The sequence below is a fragment of the Pongo pygmaeus genome, chromosome 6 (assembly GCF_028885625.2).
Source record: "Pongo pygmaeus isolate AG05252 chromosome 6, NHGRI_mPonPyg2-v2.0_pri, whole genome shotgun sequence".
Taxonomy (NCBI): domain Eukaryota; kingdom Metazoa; phylum Chordata; class Mammalia; order Primates; family Hominidae; genus Pongo; species Pongo pygmaeus.
The window spans coordinates 8,654,675-8,673,616 of record NC_072379.2 but is presented as its reverse complement, the minus strand read 5'-3'; the positions used below and the strand labels follow the sequence as shown (position 1 = coordinate 8,673,616).

The 18,942-nt window shown below is 53.8% G+C and overlaps 1 protein-coding gene and 1 pseudogene across 4 annotated transcripts; one reads left to right on the top strand and one right to left on the bottom strand.

The window, feature by feature from the left end:
• Positions 1 to 426: 426 nt before the first annotated feature.
• CPSF4 (cleavage and polyadenylation specific factor 4) lies at positions 427 to 18,780 on the bottom strand. 4 transcript variants are annotated; one of them, XM_054497167.2, is made up of 8 exons: positions 18,646 to 18,780; positions 12,861 to 12,911; positions 9,498 to 9,650; positions 7,413 to 7,508; positions 6,987 to 7,080; positions 5,344 to 5,416; positions 3,648 to 3,818; positions 427 to 1,364 (listed from the first exon to the last, which is right to left on the bottom strand). In XM_054497167.2, exons 1-8 carry the CDS (start codon positions 18,746 to 18,748, stop codon positions 1,296 to 1,298), a joined length of 810 nt encoding a protein of 269 aa, XP_054353142.1. In that variant the 5' UTR covers positions 18,749 to 18,780; the 3' UTR covers positions 427 to 1,295. The 4 variants fall into 4 exon arrangements, with proteins under 4 accessions (XP_054353142.1, XP_054353143.1, XP_054353144.1 ...); XM_054497168.1 differs by having other exon boundaries at positions 3,648 to 3,743; XM_054497169.1 differs by having other exon boundaries at positions 3,648 to 3,740.
• On the top strand, positions 13,410 to 15,038 carry LOC129041691 (SAP domain-containing ribonucleoprotein-like; annotated as a pseudogene).
• Positions 18,781 to 18,942: the final 162 nt, after the last annotated feature.

Below are 18,942 nucleotides of genomic sequence, written 5' to 3'. Positions count from 1 at the left end.
GCTACAGGGTGAGGTGACCCGGCACTGTCTGGAGAGACCTCAGGCAGCACTCATGCCCAGGCTGCAGGGATTGCGGCCCTCTGGCTGAGGCGGCTTCTCTAGCAGGAGGCTTAGTGGGATGGGGGTGATGGGGAAAAGTAAGGGGCTATGGCGGGCCCTCCCTGCTTCCTCTTCATCAGAGCCTCATTGGGGGTGGGATACTGTGCCCAGAAATAGGTGCCACCAGACATCTGAGCTGAGGTGGAGGACCTGCCTGCTGGCTCCACAGGTCAGACTCCCAGACTTGACCAGCTGCTTGCAGGCCTTCTGGGCAGCTGCACTTCCCTTTGTGAGGCTGACATTTGTTGAAAGGGACAAGAAAGCTAGGCCGTGATTGCAGCCAGTGTAAAAGGGTTGGCACGAGACCCTTAAGTAATGAGACGTGGCTTAAAAAACAAGCTTTAATCCATTTCATAAAAATTGTTCTTGCAATTGAATGTGGCCAGGCCCACATGCCCAGCAGGTTGCAGGAGACAGTTTCACATTTTCCAGGCTCAGGACAGGGCAGTCTCCTCCACATGCCACAGGTGTCTGAGTGACAGCGTAGACGCCTGATGGGCAGGAGGTAGGCACAGATGATCTGAAGGGGTCATCTATTTAAGTCTGCAGCTCCAGCTCAAGGGACACCTTAAACACTGTCAGGCACGTACCCCAAGAGAAAATTAAGCCCAGAGAAGAGAACCTCAGGCTTAAGAGCCCTGTACCCCTCCTCAACCGCTGCCACCTGGGAGCAGGGCCAGCCTGAGGCAGTGGGGGCACCTGAATTTGCCCCAAAGGGCTCCCTCATTCAAATCACAGATATAGGCACAGCTTTAGGATTCAGCAGGGCAGGGAGAGAGGAAGCAGGCGTGAGCCGGCCACAGCTTTGAATGACCTACCAGCCCCTGGCGTCACCAAGAACTGGTGTTTAATGAGGGGAATGACCATCGCCACACACAACTACCTAGCCAAGCCCCTCTCCAGAAGCTGCCTCCCTCCCTGGATGAGGGGAGTTGTGCCGAGAGTCCCAGAAAGGAGGCATCAATGCCCAGCCAAACATGATGTCGACTGCAGGGACCCGCGGGACACATGTCCCTTTTTCAAAAAATACTACGGCAAAATTATAGGAAACTAACAGACGTGGCCCCTCAGTGATGAAACCCACGTGTCTGCGGGCCAGCTCGAGCCACAGTCGCGCCAACAAGCGCATGAAACAGTTAAATGCACACTCCCAACAGCGGGGCCCCTGGGCTGCTCGGAGCTGGCTCCAGCTGCTGTCACTGTCCACTGAGAAAGGCCAAATGCCCTTTGGTGCATCTGTTGGCGTAGTGTCCTTTCTCGCCACACTGGGAACGGCAGGAAGTGGAGGGAAGAGGAGAGACAGACAGTAACACTGTTCAAATGCAGTTTTCAACTAAGGGAATGCCCACCAAATCCCGAATCATCCACCAAGTCCCCAGTCGGGACACGACTGAAATTCAGTGGTACAGAGTTTCTTTCAAATTGCAGGGTGAGGGAGCTCAGGATGGAAAGTGCAGTGGTGCAGAAACTAGTCAGCAACTCCGCAGATGCAAGGGAGGACAAGGCTGCCAGAAGGCGACCTGCTAGCACCCTGCAGGGAGCTCTTCCAGGCCCACAACTCTCCCACATGGACACAGGGCCTGCCCAGGGAAGGACTCCCAAGTGGGTAGCAGGACAAAGAGAAGCCCGTGGCACCTGAGCTCCGCCACCCCATCTGGGGACCAAGCCCCTCTGCACCACAGGCCAGTCACTTACCTCTGAGCCAAGGTCTGGGGTTCCCTGGCAGGAGACGGGAGGGAACAGCATGAGAAGTGTCCCAGCCTCCCCTCCCTTGGGGAGCCAGTGCTGGGGACAGAGGGTGGGCTGTACCCAACGTTTTTCCTCGTGGCTGTGACACACCTAAGCTACCTTGGGGACAGGTTTTGATTACAGGATCAGAGAGATGGGACGATGCTTAGACTTGGGTAAGGGGAGCCTGCAGAGCCACATGACAAATCCAGCCCTGACCCTGCCTCATCCCAGTCCTGATTATCCAGGCCCTTCCGTAGCTTCTCTTTACTCTATGACTCCTAAAACGGCAGCCTCAAGCACTGAACAAAAGGGTCAGAAGGCAGCTGGGGGCACTGACTCTGTACTGACACCCACCCGAGTCCCTGCTGCCCCGAGGGGCTCTGCCCAGTTGGCACCCAGCACTCTTGCCAGCTCTATTCCCTGGCTCTGCAGTTCCTGTTTTCTTTCTTCCATGTTGGCCAGGCTGGTCTCGAACTCCTGACCTTGTGACCTGCTCCCCTCGGCCTCCCAAAGTGCTGGGATTACAGGCGTGAGCCACCGCACCCAGCTGTCCCTGTGTTTTCAACTTTGTCTGATCTGCAGGTGTGACTCTGTATGGAGAGGCTGCCGATGGGCTGTAGGGCTAACATGATGGCTGGGGGAGGGACCACACACCCTGCTCACGGCATCTGGCACGTGTCGGACCCCAGAGCTGACCCTGGGGAATTCAGGACTCACATGAAGTGTCTCTGACATTAACGGGGTGACAGGCTGTGGACAGGGGCGGTCAGCCCTACCTTTCTAAGGCTCCAGGACTTAAGGGCGCTTGCTGCACAGAAGTGGCCCTGCTTAACAGGCCTGGAGGGCGGCAAGATAACAGCTAAGTCTGCTCTACACACCGCCCCACTTCCATGCCCTTTTATTTTTTTGGAGACAAAGAGTCCGTCACCCAGGCTGGAGTGCAGTGGTGCAGTCATAGCTCACTGCAGGCTTGACTTCCTGGGCCCAAGCAATCCTCCCATCTCAGCCTCCCCCGTAGCTGGGACTACAGGCGTGCGCCACCACACCAGCCTGTTTTGTGATTTTTAATCTGGACTCATTCTTCAGAACTCCAGCCGTAGGAATTGTGTGTGCCTTGGGTTGAGAACATACTCTTCAAAGAGTACTGGGGGTTGCTCCTGCCAGGTGCCAGGGACACACCAATCCTTGGGCGATTTTAGATTAGAAAACTCAGTTTGTAACTTTCCAGCCTTAACCAAGGACATGAATAAAGGCCCAGACTCACGTAAGGGCCCATCAATAATGTCAAACTACCAAGAGATTTCCCTCCCCTTTCCCCGCTTCCCACAGAGCCAGGAGTGAACAGGACAGTTTTCGAGGTTTCTTGAAGCTCACCCTTCCCAAGTCCCATTTTATGTACTGGGGGAGGGGATGGGGACAGGGGTGCTGTAACCCAGTGTCCTGTTTTCTCGGGTGTGCCCTGCAGGATCCAAGGATGCCCCCAGGACAGCCAGCGGCTCCAAGGGCTCACCCTTCCCTGGATTAGTGTTTCTGTTTTGTTCCCAGCCTCTTGGGGGCTTCCCTCACCTGCCTGCAGGCCCCGTCCATTCACTCGGCAGGCGTTCTCACCATCCTTTACCGCACCTCAGTGCGGTGTGGTAGGAAATAGGACAGTCTCTAGCCCACCACAGTGGATGGTAACTAGACTGTAACTTTATGCTTACAATCAGCAAAAACGAATGTTTTCATTTTTCTCATTTCACCAAACATGGGGCATGAGGGAATGGCCACTGACAGTAAGGGAAGACCCTACCCTGTCCCCCAGCCCAGGGACTCACCTTGTAACAGGTGACCTGCTCCAGTGGCCGGGGTCCCCGGTTGCCCGCGCTGCTGTTTTGACTCTGCATGACCCCGATGACCTGCGGGGTTCTCTGCTGATTGGGAGAAGAGTTCTGACTCGTTAACTGGATCAAGGAGGACGACCTTTGTAATGGCGGATTGTTACTTTGCTGGAAAGAGTTACACAACACGGTTTTACTGTGGAAAACACGTGCACGCAGACTACCGATGGGGACAGGAAAAAAGAGGGCGGGACTCGTCCCGCAAATGGCAGGAAGAAGGGCTTCCACGACGGCCCAGCTCAGGACAGTGGGCAGCAGAGAAACATCTGGTGATGATGGCAGAAGCCACTGCCCGAAAAACACCATGCAGACACACAAAAACGAAAAATAAAATAGAAAACAAAACATCAAAGAGACAAGAGGAGGTCTCTGGGGGCAGTGGGGCAAGGGCATGATCAGGCCTTACTTTGGTTTCTGAGGTTCTGGCTTCAGGTCAGGATGAACGCTTGGTTCAGCCAGATGTTTAGCAGCCTACACGGCGAGCAAGTCACAGAAAAACAGTTGGAGCCTGACAGACTGAGCTGTGTTCTCGGGCTGAGAGGACCCTCCTCTAGGGAGCCCCGCCAGGAAGAGGGCCGGGGCTCCTGGGGTAGGGATTCCACAGCAGGGCCTCCTCCCCACCAGGTGGGCTCCTGGCTCTGGCCCGTAAGTGCAGAACCGGAGCTAGAAAACCCCCAGGTTGGCACGGCTGCACCTACACCTGGAATTCCCGGCTCTCCCCATCAAGAGTTCAATGTGACTGGTGCCTCCACACAGCTGCATCCTCTGCATCCTCTCCTGGCTGTTCAGCCTCTAGCACTGAGCGGGGCTGGTGGGGCTTTGGCAGCCAGTCCAGAGCCCAGCAGGGTAGGAGGTGAGGCATTGGGCTCAGGAGGTGGTTGGGCTTGGTGGGCCTGTTGGGAATCCTGCCTGATGCCCGCCCTGCCTTGACGCCAGCCCTTCCTCTTGGCTCAACTCCCGACTCCCATAACCAAACTCAGGGTGCCCTTGGCATTGAGAGGCTGCTGCAGATCCCCATGTGTCTATAGCATTTCCCCCTCTCCTTGTGCTTGAGGGGACGGACCAGCTGCTTGGCTGTGGGGCCCCTCATCTAGAAAACAGGAGCCAGCCGGGCCTGTTCTTGCCCCTCCTCCCAACCTCCACTCCACAGGAGCAGGGGCAGTGCTGGCCAGAGTGGTCAGTTCTGCTGCCACACCTGCTCCTGCCCAGTGGTGTCACCTCAGGCAAGTCCCTCCCTCTGGGAGTCTCAGTTTCCCTATTTGCAAAATAAAGGGTCTGACCCAGGAGCAAGAGCAGCAGACATGGTGCCCAGGCCGCCCTCCATGCCAGCCCCGGGGGCAGACGCTGCTGAACGAGGCAGCCCCATCTCACAACGGGTGGCCAGTTACACGGCGCCTGGACTGTGTCTGCTGCTGCGCTTGGCCTTGCTGAGGTTCTAGGGCGAGAGGCCCTCCGTCTCTCGAGGGAGATACACGTGGCTTTGCTCCTGACTTTTCTGCGGCAACTTGGGAGACTCCCCTTCTCTCCCAAGTTGTCCAGCGGGGTCTAAGGCAGACCGCACCCCTGGGGGACACTGAGGTTCTTGCTGTAGAAAAGGCACTTCCTTTCTACCGAGGAAGGCCAGGCACAGTACCTTTGCTGGAGGCTGTGTCTGCTGCGGCAGTGGGGGCTGCTCGGTGGTTCCCATGGGCAGTTCAAATCGAGGGCTGGTCACCAGCAGCCAGAGGGGATGAGAACAAGAGAAGGAGTGGGGGACAGGGGATGAGAAGAGAAGCCAGGCCATGCTCTTAAATTCCAGCCCTCGGAAAATCACACTCAGCCGCCCCAGCACAAAGTGACTGACACAAGCTGCATGGATGGGGTGGTGGCTGGCACTCAGCTCTGCTCCTGGGAGGCCACAGGAGTGGCGGGGAGAACAGAACTGACTTGCCTGGGCTCAGACCCAACCCTACCTACACCGAACTGGGAGACTCATGGCCAGTGCTTCTCGGAAATGACAAAGGCTGCGCTGGCGCGTGCCTGCTGCGTCACAGGAGCTGTACACAGGGAAGCCCCCCTCCCCGCAGGGTCTTACTCTGGCGTCAGCCCCTCCCATCACTTGGTGGCGGTCTGCCCCTGAGCCACCTGCAGGTGCCTGCACTCTCATTCAGGGAGTGAGACCCAGTGACAGCACCGGCCACTTCCCTGCAGTGAGAAGCAGGGACCAGGGTCCCCACAGACCTGGAGACGGTTATCCTGCTGTAGGTTCAGCAGTGTGGGCAAGGCAGCCGGGAGGAGAGGAGGCTTGTCTGCGGCCCCAGTGCCACCCCAGGCAGAAGCCCAGGTCCACAACCAAAGTGACAGATGGGCACTGGGCTCCAAGGACAAGAAAACAGAGCCACAAGAGGGGTGCTAACCCCACGGAGCAAGAATTAAAACCCGTCTTCGGAGGCTCACAGACTTGCTATTTATTTATTGTATTTATTTAGAGATGGAGTCTCGCTCTGTCACCCAGGCTGGAGTGCAGTGGCACGATGTTGGCTCACTGCAACCTCCACCTCCTGGGTTCAAGTGATTCTTCTGCCTCAGCCTCCCAAGTAGCTGGGAATACAGGCATGCACCACTACGCCTGGCTAATTTTTGTATTTTTAGTAGAGACGGGGTTTCACCATATTGGCCAGGCTGGTCTCGAACTCCTGACCTCGTGATCCGCCTTCCTCGGCCTCCCAAAGTGCTGGGATTACAGGCGTGAGCCACCACACCTGGCCCAGACTTGCCTCTGACCAGGTGCCACCACCTGCCACCATGTGCCCTTGGCCAGGGACTGAGCCCTGTGCCTCAGTGTGCTGCTGTGTGAAGTGGGTGCGTTCTCTCCTACCCTCACTGTTAGACGACTACTTATTCTATGTGAAACCCCAAGCTCAGGGTTTCCTGAGCCTCCACATGGGAGGCTCTGAAATTCCTTCCTTTAGGGCACAGGTTCTTAACTGGAAGTCCCCAAATTCTCTAAATGATATGCAAGGCTACATGTGTGTCTGTATCCCACAGCTTCCATTACATTACCAGATGGCCCATGACCCAAGAAAGGTCAGCTGCTGGTCTAGGCAGAGCCACCTCTGGGCTCAGGAAGCATTGGTGGCCATAAGCAGGGATTACTTCCCCATCTCCTGCCCCCACCCCTGGCCCTGGTACTGACATCACCCAGTGACCAAGGCCTAGTTGGCCCAGGGAAGATACGGAGGGCAGCAGGGCCTGGGCCGGGAGCTGGGGTAGAGGGCGGAGCGGCTGGCTACTCACTGCATGAATTTACATGAGGGCCCCTCCGGGCAGAATCCCACGAGGTAATTCACACAGATGACTCTCCGTGTGTGCCGGTGCCTGCAGAGGGGACCTGCAGAGCCAAGTGTCTGGTCACTTAGATGTCCCCTCTACCAGTTAGAGAGCTGGAGCATGGTTTCAAATGCTGGCTGTCCCCCATTCATGGGAGACAGGGGGCAGGGACCTCACCTCCCAACACTGGCCTCCTTATCAAAAATGCAGGTGGACCACCACCCACCCAGCATTCTTGGGAGAGTCAAGGGAGATGAGGAGTGTGAGAAAGCTGCTAGCTGCAGAATGTCAGGTTTTGCTGGGACAGGTAGGGGAGATGTCCCAGGCAGACCAGCTGGCAGAGAAGGGAGGACTGGCTTCTTGCCAGGGGGCCCAGCCCACCCTGGCACCTACCATGCTTGCAGAAGCCGCGGTCATACCAAGGACAGTCCTTGATCTTGGACTCGGGGTCGATGTGCAGGAAGGGACATTCCTTGTTGCTGCACTCCCCTGCAGGGAAACTCAGACGTGAGGCCACTGGGAAGGCCGGGGCCAGGCCCACCTTGGCTTCATCCAAGGAAAAGAGGTTCTGGTGTCCAGTTTTGGCCTGATGAGCCCTGAGAGCCAGGGAAGAGTGTTTCTGAGCCCCAGCTTCCTGTGCAGCGGAGCTGTGATGGAAACGCACCCATTGAGACCAGGAAGTTCCATTGTGATTGGCTCTTCACATCTAAGAGCTGGGACAAGGGTAGGGGGAAGCACTTGTGGACCTGGCCCTCTCCAAAGCAGTGGGCCCCAGGGACCACCAGCAGTGAGAACCGGCTTCCTGGGTAGTTGCCCGCTTCCAGGCTCACCTTCTCCAATCCACGTTTACAACTGTGCTCAAAATCCAGAGGAAATGCAAACTCCTTCCCCAGGTCCCTCCACAGGCTCAGCCTCTGCCACCCCCCAGCCACATGGGTCCCCCTGCACCAGGACCAGCCCCTTCTTAGTCTTCCGCTCCCAGCTCAGGAATCCCCTCATCCTTGACCACTCAGCCTAGAGAAGGTTCTGGTCACGGTTTCCTTCCTTCAGAGCACTTGTCACAGGCAATTTCTTCTCTGTTCGTCTCATGGCCTATCGGCTACCTCTTTCCCTGGACCACAAGAGTGAAGGCTTCACAGGGCAAGGACCTCTTCACCATTGTCCCTCCAGTGCCTGGAAAGAGGGCCCTCAACCCAGTGTCTGTGGTGCAGGTTACAGAAGCTGCAGACAGTGCGTCCTGCACCAGGGCTGTCAGCAAGGAAGGAGCGACCCTCGGGCCACTTGTATAGCGGTGCCTCGAGAGCCTGCCCAGGAGAGCCAGCTGCTGCCTCTGGGGACAGATGGGAGGCCACTGCCCCATCCCAGTGCTGCTATAGGCAAGGCGTCAGGGGGAACATGCTACATTGCACAATGACAGGGACAGCACTTGGGGAGGTAGGAAGCTTGGGTCCTGTTTCTTCTCAGCTTATGCCACCTCCACAAAACAAGCCACAGCTCTCATTAATAAGCCAGCAGGCCACGCCTGATGGGATGCTGAAATAATTAATGTCTCCTCCAACAGCAGTGCTTGAAAGCATGAAGCATACTCTGCACTCCTTGGCCCCCTGCAGGATTCCAGCCTTCTGCCGGGCTCCCTGCACAGGACCAGAGCCAGCCTCATGCTGACCCACACAGCTGCTTCCTGGGAAACCTTGAAGTGCAGACCTGAGCAGGGACCCTGGGGACTCATTCCAGCAAGGAGCACAACATCTCTGCCAGACTCTGTGCCAGCCCCACTGACTCCACCCGGTCTCCCGCTTCTCCACACAGGCCACTCAGAACAGCTGAGACCACGCATTCTCTAAGCAGGGCTCAAGGCAAGCTTGTTGCTACCAGAAGACACATCTGAGGCTGTTATTTTGAAGGGCTGTTTAGGATGGCTGAGATGTCACCAGGATCATGGCTCCTGGAGAGAAGGAACCGGCTTGGGCCTGAGAGGCAGTGCGCACGCTGGAGGGAGAAGTGGGTTTCAGGGAGAAGGTGGACGTGGACAGAAACCAACCATGGACATAATGCAGCCAGCTGCACAACTCGCTGCTTCCGGGTCACCCTCATTAGCCTCAAATCCCAGAGTGACTGAAAGAGCTCCTAACACTGAAGCACTCCAAAGTGATGCGCGGGGCCAGGCGTGGTGGCTCACGCCTGTAATCCCAGCACTTTGGGAGGCTGAGGCAGGCAGATCACTCGAGCCCAGGAGTTCAAGACCAGTATGCGAAACATAGCGAGACCCTGTGTCTTTAAAAAAAAAAAAAAAAAAGAGATGAGCAGAAAATCGCTGTCCCGTAAAAGCCGGCTGAGGCTGGCAGGCTCTGCCAGAGTTTCTCCTCTGAGAATGGAAAGATGGGAAAGGCAGGCAGAGACAGTGTGGGCACTGAGCAGCCAGCGGACCCCTCTGCACCCTGGTTCTCAGCAGAGCCTCCAGGGCTCCAGGCACCTTACCGAACTTGGAGTAGAAGTAGCACTCGGGCATCTTGGTCATGTCATACTCATGCAGGAACTCACACTGGTCCCCTTTCTTGCATAGGCCACGCAGCCAGTGTTTGCACACAACTGTCTTCTCACCGCTGATGTGGCGAAATGGACACATGCCCCCTGCCGGCAAGATAGGGACAGGGTGTCAGCAGAGAGGCCACCCTGAGCCCGGGGGACACGGCCTGAAGAAGCTGAGGTACCTTCACTTCCTAACTCCTGGAGCCACCTGAAGGCATCACGTCTTGGAAAGGGGCAGAGGTCCCCCTCACAGAAGGCAACATGATTTGAGGCACTACACTGACAGACATTTTACATTTTAATAGTTACTCATGGCCAGGCGCAGTGGATCACGCCGGTAATCCCAGCACTTCGGAAGGCCAAGGCGGGCGGATCACAAGGTCAGGAGATCGAGACCATCCTGGCTGGCACAGTGAAATCCCGTCTCTACTAAAAATACAAAAAATTAGCTGCGCATGGTGGCAGGTGCCTGTAGTCCCAGCTACTCGGGAGGCTGAGGCAGGACAATAGCGTGAACCTGGGAGGCGGAGCTTGCAGTGAGCAGAGATCGCGCCACTGCACTCCAGCCTGGGCAACAGAGCAAGACACCTTTTCAAAAAAAAAACAAACAAAAAAAGTTACTCATGATCTCACAGATATTACTGTAAGATGGAGGAATTAAAAGGCGGGAGGTGCTGGGAGGCTGAGGCGGGTAGATCACAAGGTCAGGAGTTTGAGACCAGCCTGGCCGACACGGTGAAACCCCATCTCTACTAAAAACACACAAAAAAAATTAGCCAGGCGTGGGGGTGGGTGCCTGTAATCCCAGCTACTTGGGAGGCTGAGGCTGGAGAATCGCTTGAACCCAGGAGGCGGAGGTTGCAATGACCGGAGATCACGCCATTGCACTCCAGCCTGGATGACAAGAACAAAACTCTGTCTCAAAAAAAAAGAAAAAAAGAAAGGAACTTGGCCGGGTGTAGTAGCTCAAACCTATGATCCTAGCACTTTGGGAGGCCAAGACAGGAGAATCACTTGAGCCAAGAAGTTCGAGATCAGCCTGAGACCTTGTCTTCACTACATAAATAAATAAGTAAGTAGGTAAGCCAGCCAAGCAAGCTGGGGGACCAGGCACAGTGGCTCACACCTGTAATCGCAGCAGTTTGAGAGGCCGAGGCGGGTGCATCACCTGAGGTCAGGAGTTCAAGACCAGCCTGGCCAACATAATGAAACCCTGTCTCTACTAAAAATACAGAAAATTAGCTGGGTGTGGTGGTGTGCACCTGTAATCCCAGCTACTCGGGAGGCTGAGGCAGGAAAATTACTTGAACTCAGAAGGCAGAAGTTGCAGTGAGCCAAGATGACACCACTGCACTCCAGCCTGGGCAACAAGAGCAAAACTCCGTCTAAAAAAAAAAAAAAATTAGCTGGGTTTGGTGGTGCACACCTGTAGTCCCAGCTACTGAGGAGGCTGAGGTGGGAGGATCACTTGGGCCCAGGAGGTCGAGCTTGCAGTCAGCTATGACTGTGCCACTGCACTCCAGCCTGGGTGACAGAGTAAGATGCTGCCTCTTTTTTTAAAAAAAAAAAAAAAAAGGAAAGAAAGACCAATTTCAGAATTGAGGAAATGTGATGTATACACATGGAGGGACGTGTCCCTTCTGGGACAGGACCTGATGGGACAGAGCCTGCCTCTGGGGATGTGTGGGACTTCTAACGGGTGGCCTGGCAAGACCACCATGGAGGTCCGACCAGAATGAGGCCGCTGTACACTTCTGCTGTCCAATATGGCAGCTGCTAGCCCCATGTGACTACTGAGCACTTGAAATATGACTAGTGTTTCTGAGGATTTTAAGTTTTAAATGTGATTTGACTTTACTTAAATTTGAACTGCCACATGTGACTAGTGGCTACTGTATTAGTCAACAGAGAGACAGTCAGAATGCCCTGTGTTAGGGATGGCTGTGCTAACAGAAGGTGCCTGGTCAGAAGGGCAGAATTACTGAGCAAAGACATGGGAATGAGACCAGAAGCCCAGTGGAGGTAACGACGTTCTGACTGGACAGTGTGAAGTTGGCCTGGCTGATCTGCCAGCAAGTCTCCTACCTCAGTGGTAAATGACTACATTATAGAAGCAAAACTCACGAAAACCATTCATTAAAACCAGTCCTTTGCTCTGATTCTCTGCTCTCTTTTTCAAGCTTATGATTAATATTTAAGTCTCCTACATAAATTTTCCTACAGGGAGAAAAATGCCCAGACCATGGAAAGTTAAGGTTGTGCCTAGTGATACTTCTTTTTGTTTGTTTGTTTTTTTTGAGACAGAGTCTCGCTCTGTTGCCTAGGCTGGAGTGCAATGGCACGATCTTGGCTCACTGCAACCTCTGCCTCCCAGGTTCAAGTGATTCTCCTGCCTCAGCCTCCCGAGTAGCTGGGATTATAGACGGGTGTCACCATGCCCAGCTAATTTTTGAATTTTTAGTAGAGATGAGGTTTCACCATGTTGGCCAGGCTGGTCTCGAACTCCCAGCCTCAGGTGATCCATCCACCTCGGCCTCCCAAAGTGCTGGGATACAGGCGTGAGCCACCACGCCTGGCCCCTAGTGATACTTCTGATGGATTAGCCCAGCCCACATACAATTATTAAAAGAGCACAGCCAGAGGGGTAACAAGATGGTGACCGAGACAGTGGAGCTCCATAAGCTGAAGCTTGCTGAACTAAAGTAAGAATGTCTTGCTTGTGGTTTGGAGACCAAGGAAATAAAGCAAGATTTTTTTTTTTTTGAGATAGAGTCTTGCTCTGTTGCCAGGCTGCAGTGCAATGGCACGATCTTGGCTCACTGCAACCTCTGACTCCCTGGTTCAAGGGATTCTCCCACCTCAGTAGTTTTGTGTAGTCTGTGTTGGGGGCTGGTTATCGAGAACAAGACCCCGCAAGATGGGTTATCATGGGGTGTTTTGATGGGAGGCCACAGAAAACCATGAGCCTGTGGAGACTGTGGAATGAGAAAGACCTGGGTCCAGACACTGGGCTCCACCGCTTATTAACTCTGTGACATTGAGAAAGTTCCTGAGTGTCTCAATGCTGGGGGCTTCTCTCCATGTCACAGGTCAGCTTGTGGCCACGGGGAGAGCCAGGTTCAGTCCTGCGTTTAGGTTTCAGGTGGAACACCCCATCAGGGTCCTAGCCTGTCCAAACCAGTTTTATCTACAGAGATCGTTAGTCTGTAGAAAGCAATGTGAGCCAGAGACCTGGCAGCCTCCAAGTCTGCCGGGGACAAGGAGGTGGGAGGGCGCCTCCGGAGGCACATCAGGGAGCCCGGAGTTTCTTACCTTTGCCGCAGGCAGCTTTCAAAAAGAATTCACAGACAGCAGCGCCCGACTCTGTAGAAACGAGAGAAAAGGAGAGGAATCAAACAAAGAGGTGCAATTTGCTATTGATGATGTCTGAAAACAGTGGGAGGGAACCCTTCTGACCTCTGACCCACCAAGGGTTCAGGGTACAGGAAATAAAGTAGCAAAAATATGCAAAGCCCAACCAAGCAAGGAAGAAGCTGCTTAAGTTAGTCATGCCCTACAAATGAGACACATACATTGAGAGCAGTCATTACCCAGTGCTTTGAGAGCCTCCTGTATATAAGATCCTTTCAAGGAGTTAAGAGTGGGTGGGGAAAGGAAGGCTGGAGTAGAAGATCACAGAAATAATTTTTCTTTTTTTGAGATGGGGTTTCGCTCTAGTTGCCCTGGCTGGAGTGCAATGGCGCGATCTTGGCTCACTGCAATCTCTGCCTCCCAGGTTCAAGCAATTCTCTTGCCTCAGCCTCCCAAGTAGCTGGGATTACAGGTGCCTGCCACCACGCCTGGCTAATTTTTGTATTTTTAGTAGAGACGGGGTTTCGCCATGTTGGCCAGGCTGGTCTCCAACTCTTGACTTCAGGTGATCCACCCACCTTGGCCTCCCAAAGTGCTGGGATTACAGGCGTTGAGCCAAAGTGCCTGACACACAGGAATAAATTAATGGCCCCTAGCTCACACCTTCCTCCAGGAGGGTGAATTCACGGACACCTTAACATGAGGCAGAGGGAAGGAATGATCTCACAGAAGTACAGACAATCAGGGCCTCTGAGGAGGGTCAGGCTTCAAGGAAGAGGCAGTGCCTCTGAGATGCTAGTCCAGAGGGAAGCACGTTAAGTGCAGAAACAGAGGACTGCTTTTAATATGCAACATCTGTACACAATTTTTTTTTCTATTTTTTTGAGACAGAGTCTCGCTCTGTCGCCCAGGCTAGAGTGCGGTGGTGTGATCTTGGCTCACTGCAACCTCCGCCTCCCTGGTTCAAGAGATTCTCCTGCCTCAGCTTCCTGAGTAGCTGGGATTATAGGTGCACCATCATGCCTGGCCAATTTTTTTTGTATTTTTAGTAGAGATGGGGTTTTGCCATGTTGGCCAGGCTGGTCTCAAACTACTGGCTTCAAGTGATCCACTTACCTTGGCCTCCCAAAGTGCTGGGATTATAGACGTAAGCCACCACGCCTGGCCCACATACAATTATTACAGGCTGGTCTCGAACTCCTGACCTCATGATCCGCTCGCCTTGGCTTCCCAAAGTGCTAGGATTGAGCCACTATACCCCACCCCCCATACAATTATTAAAAGAGCACACCCGGAGGGGTAACAAGATGGTAACTGAGATGGTGGAGCTCCATCAGCTGAAGCTTGCTGAACTAAAGCAAGAATGTCTTGCTTGTGGTTTGGAGACCAAGGGAATAAAGCAAGATCTTATCCACAGACTCCAGACATATCTTGAAGAACATGCTGAAGAGGAGGCAAATGAAGATGTACTAGGAGATGAAACAGAAGAAGAAACAAACCCCTTGTCAAATAGGAAGAACCCCCTGAAAAAAACTGTTGATGTGGCAGCAGAGAAGAAAGTGGTGAAAATTACATCTGAAATACCACAGGTTGAGAGAATGCAGAAGAGGGCCTAACGATTCAGTGTACCTGTGAGCTTGGAGGTTAAGAAAGCTGCTCAGGCAGCTAGGTTTGGGATTTCTTCAGTTCCAACAAAAGTCTGTCATCTGATAACAAACCTATGGTTAACTTGGATAAGCCGAAGGAAAGAGCTCAAAGATTTGGTTTGAATGTCTCTTCAATCTCCAGAAAGTCTGAAGACGATGAGAAACTGAAAAAGAGGAAGGAGCGATTTGGGATTGTCACAAGTTCAGCTGGAACTGGAACCACAGAGGATACAGAGGCAAAGAAGAGGAAAAGAGCAGAGCACTTTGGGATTGCCTGATGAAAGGTTCTTGATACTTTCTGTTCTCCAGTGTTTTCCATTTCTCTCATTCTTCTTGGTCACATATATACTAAATGCAGTCATGTGCCTACGTCCTGCCTCGCAATGAGGGAGCATGTACCCTAGGTACATCTGTGAACTGCTGCAGCAGTTTGACTTATTGCTGTTTCAGCTTTAAGGTTGTTGTGTTTCTGTTTTTGATTATGTTGCTTGTTTTTTTTTTTTAAGACGGAGTCTCGCTGTCACCCAGGCTGGAGTGCAGTGGCGTGATCTCGGCTCACTGCAGGCTCCACCCCCCGGGGTTCACACCATTCTCCTGCCTCAGCCTCCCGAGTAGCTGGGACTACAGGCACCCGCCACCTCACCTGGCTCATTTTTTGTATTTTTAGTAGAGATGGGGTTTCACCGTGTTAGCCAGGATGGTCTTGATCTCCTGACCTCATGATCCGCCTGCCTCGGCCTCCCAAAGTGCTGGGTTTACAGGCGTGAGCCACCGCGCCCAGCTGATTATGTTGCTTGTTAATAAAAAAAAATAGAAAAGAAAAAAAAAGCACAGCCTTTCATTCCCACAGTCGGAGTGTGCTGGAATTCAGTGGGCTCCAGGGACCAGCTGTTCTGATGAGACCAGGAATTCACCAGCCCCGGCTGCCAGACTAAACTGACCTTGGCATCAGAAACAGTTTCCTCTACAAGTAACCATTTTAGAATTGCTGAAAAACCAATGACAACATCCCTGAAGCCCACTTAACATGCCTCCCCTTGCTAAATCACAAAAGATTCCTTGGCTTCTTGGAAGCAGGCAGATTTTGCTAGGACACAGCTGAGGTTATAGAACTTGCGGCTGTCACAGGGAGGTCACTCCATTTGTATCTCAAAAAGTCTGAAAGTGGCCAGGTGCGGTGACTCACGTCTGTAATCCTAGCACTTTGGGAGGCCGAGGCGGGTGGATCACTTGACATCAGGAGTTCAAGACCAGCCTGGCCAATATGGTGAAACCCCATCTCTGCTAAAAATGCAAAAATTAGCCAGGCATGGTGGCACGTGCCTGTAATCCCAGCACTTTGAGAGGCTGAGGCGGGTGGATCACGAGGTCAGGAGATGGAGACCATCCTGGCTAACATGGTGAAACCCCGTCTCTACTAAAAATACAAAAAATTAGCTGGGCGTGGTGGCGGGTGCCTGTAGTCCTAGCTACTCGGGAGGCTGAGGCAGGAGAATGGCGTGAACCCGGGAGGCGGAGCTTGCAGAGAGCTGAGATTGTGCCACTGCACTCCAGCCTGGGTGACAGAGCGAGACTCCGTCTCAAAAAAAAAAAAAAAGAAAAAAATTCTGAAAGTACTTCTGGTCTCTCTCTTCAGAGGTTAGAGTTGCTTCTGCTCAGAAATCCACAGTGCTGGGAACTAAGTCTCATGTGGATGGGATGAGTATGCCTTATGGGCAAAGTGACAGTTCTTCCCAAAACTCAGATGGGGATGAAGAGGAGGGATGGGTGAGGAAGGGCTGTGGCCTCACTAGGCTTTAACTGAACAGGATATGGACAAGCAGCGAGTGTGGAGGGTGCCTACTGACTCTGAAGCCCTGGCTGGGGCAGCACCCATGGCTAGGCATGTCTCTGGCCTCAGGAACAGGTATGTGGGCCCCTCGCCACTGTACCTCCCCTCACAGGCTTGTGGATGTGTCAGGTGGCAGAAGGGTGGGAGGAAAAGAGCTGCCCTGCGTGGGTGGTTCCATGGTCTCAAGCTAGTGCCATCAAGACAGGAAAAGGCTGGCTGGGCACAATGGCTCATGCCCGTAATCCCAGCACTTTGGGAGGCCGAGGCAGGTGGATCATTTGAGGTCAGGAGTTCAAGACCAGCCTGGCCAACATGGTGAAACCTCATCTCTACTAAAATAACAAAAATTAGTTGGGCGTGGTGGCGGGCGCCTATAATCCCAGCTACTCAGGAGGCCGAGGCAGCACAACTGCTTGAATCTGGGAGGTGGAGGTTGCAGTGAGCCGAGATCGCACCACTGCACTCCAGCCTGGGTGACAACAGCAAAACTCTGTCTCAAAAAAAAAAAAAAGACAGGAAAAGGCCACATGTGCAGGGATGAAGTGATCACAAGAGTCGAGGGGTAGGTAAGAGAGGGTGTGTGAGAATTTGAGCAGCTGCTTTTTAGGGGGTGTACAGTGGTGATGGTGTTTGTGCCTGTGTCAAATAGGGTGGTCTGATGATGTCTCCTTATAAGCACTATCTTGTTTTTCTTGAAGACTTAATTAATTTCCAATGAAACTATCTTGTACAGAAGTATCACCATGTAAAGTTGTAGGACAGGCAGCAAAAAAAAAAAAAAATATATACATATATATATATATATATATATACATTTAGGCCAGGTGCAGTGGCTCATGCCTGTAATCCCAGTACTTCCGAAGGCCGAGGTAAAAGGATCACTTGAGCCCAGGAGTTCAAGACCAACCCTGGGAAACATGGTGAAATAGTGTCTCTACCAAGAAATACACACAAAAAAATTTGCCAGGCGTGTTGGTGCATGCCTGTGGTTCCAGCTACTTGGGAGACTGAGGTGGGAGGATTGCTGGAGCCTGGGAAGTCGAGGCTGCATTGAGCCATGATTGCGTCACTGCACCCAGCCTGGGTGACAGAGGGGCCCCTGTCTCAAAAGCAAACAAACAACAACAAAAAAACCACATAAAGGGACAGACTCAGAGGTCACATGTGCGACGGCCTGAGGGGAGTGAGGCTGCTGGGAGCGGTGGGAGACCCCGCTGGTAGTTCTGGGCAACAGCACACAACACTGGAGAGCTTGCCCGCCTCTGCTATGCACTGAGTGGTTGTCAGCAAGTCCCCTCCCCCGCTTGGGTCTCAGTTTCCTCATCTGTGGATTGAACTCAGTGACTTCTACAAGCCCCCAAACTTTAAGGTTATAGCATTAGATGACACAAAGAAAACTACTGGTTTCTTTTAAAGTACAAGATATCCTACCGAGTAGGAGGTGGGAAGCCAGGAGCTACCATGTGAAGGGGAGCAGTGAAGGGAGTTCAGGCCAAGGGTCCACACCAGCTGCTGGGTGTGATGAATAACCCAGAGTTGGCGTCCAGAAAAAAGTAGGGACAGGCCAAAAACTAGGGATGAGCTCCCAGGAGAGTGAGTCCTAGAAGGGAGTTTGAGAGTGTAGCTGGGGTCTCCTACAGAAAGGTGGTCCTTCCCTCAGCACGTCTCCTCCAACCGCCTAGTTTTGATGAAAGCAAGAAGAGACGCTCAACGTAGCGGGGGCGGGAGGTAGGGGGTGCGATATCCTAGTACTCTCCTGTAGTTGGGAGAGTGTTGAGGGAGAGTTCCAATCCAGGATAACCCACCGTTATTCAAGAATTAGGCGAACAGACAAGGTCCTACCCTCCTACAGATTACCTTTGAACAGCCGCAGGGGGCCAAAGATCCGAGGCAGTGAACTCCTGAGTCCGAGTGAGGGGAAAAGGAGTCCCTAGACGGTGGAAATGGGGGCCTGGGAGTCAGGAGTCCTGAAACCAAGGGGGAGCGTCCTGGGATCCAGAAGAGGAGGTCTCAGGATGGAGTGGGAAGAGTCCTGGGACCACAGATGAGGGAGTTCGGGAACTAAAGGGGAGGGTCCCAGGACCCGGAGGAGGTGGGAGGGACTCTCAAGACCTAGAGGGAGGAGTGCCGCGACCAAATGGGAGGGGTCCCAGGATCCAGAGGAAGCCGGGGGAGGTCTCAGGACCGAGGCGAGCTAGTCCCGGGATCACAGAGGAGCGGGTCCCGGGCTCGAGTCGCTCTTGCCCTCCCGCCCGGGCCCCGCGCTCACTGTCCATGCCGGGGAAGGGCAGCGGCTGCGCCCCGAGCTGCTGCTCCACCGCGATCTCCAAGTCAAATTTGATGTGGTCCACGCTGGCGATGATTTCCTGCATGGCGGCGGCGGCGGCCCCACCGGCCCGGCTTCCCCTTGGTCTCCTGCAGCCCTCTCGCCTCTACCCGCCGCCGGGTCCGCCGCACACACTCCTTCGTTTCGCCTCGCCGCCGCCGCCGCCGCCCGAGGGATGCCGGGAGCGCCCGAAGCCCGCGCCGGCCCTTGCGCCTGTCCAGGCACTGCCAATCGAGACTC

Coding starts and splice junctions, on each gene's coding strand:
- CPSF4 (XM_054497167.2), bottom strand. CDS start 18,748: ATGCAGGAAATCATCGCCAGCGTGGACCACATCAAATTTGACTTGGAG. Junction 7,081..7,412: donor CCGCGGCTTCTGCAAGCATG/GTAGGTGCCAGG, acceptor TTGGCTCTGCAG/GTCCCCTCTGCAGGCACCGG. Junction 5,417..6,986: donor CCCTCATGTAAATTCATGCA/GTGAGTAGCCAG, acceptor GCTGGTGACCAG/CCCTCGATTTGAACTGCCCA.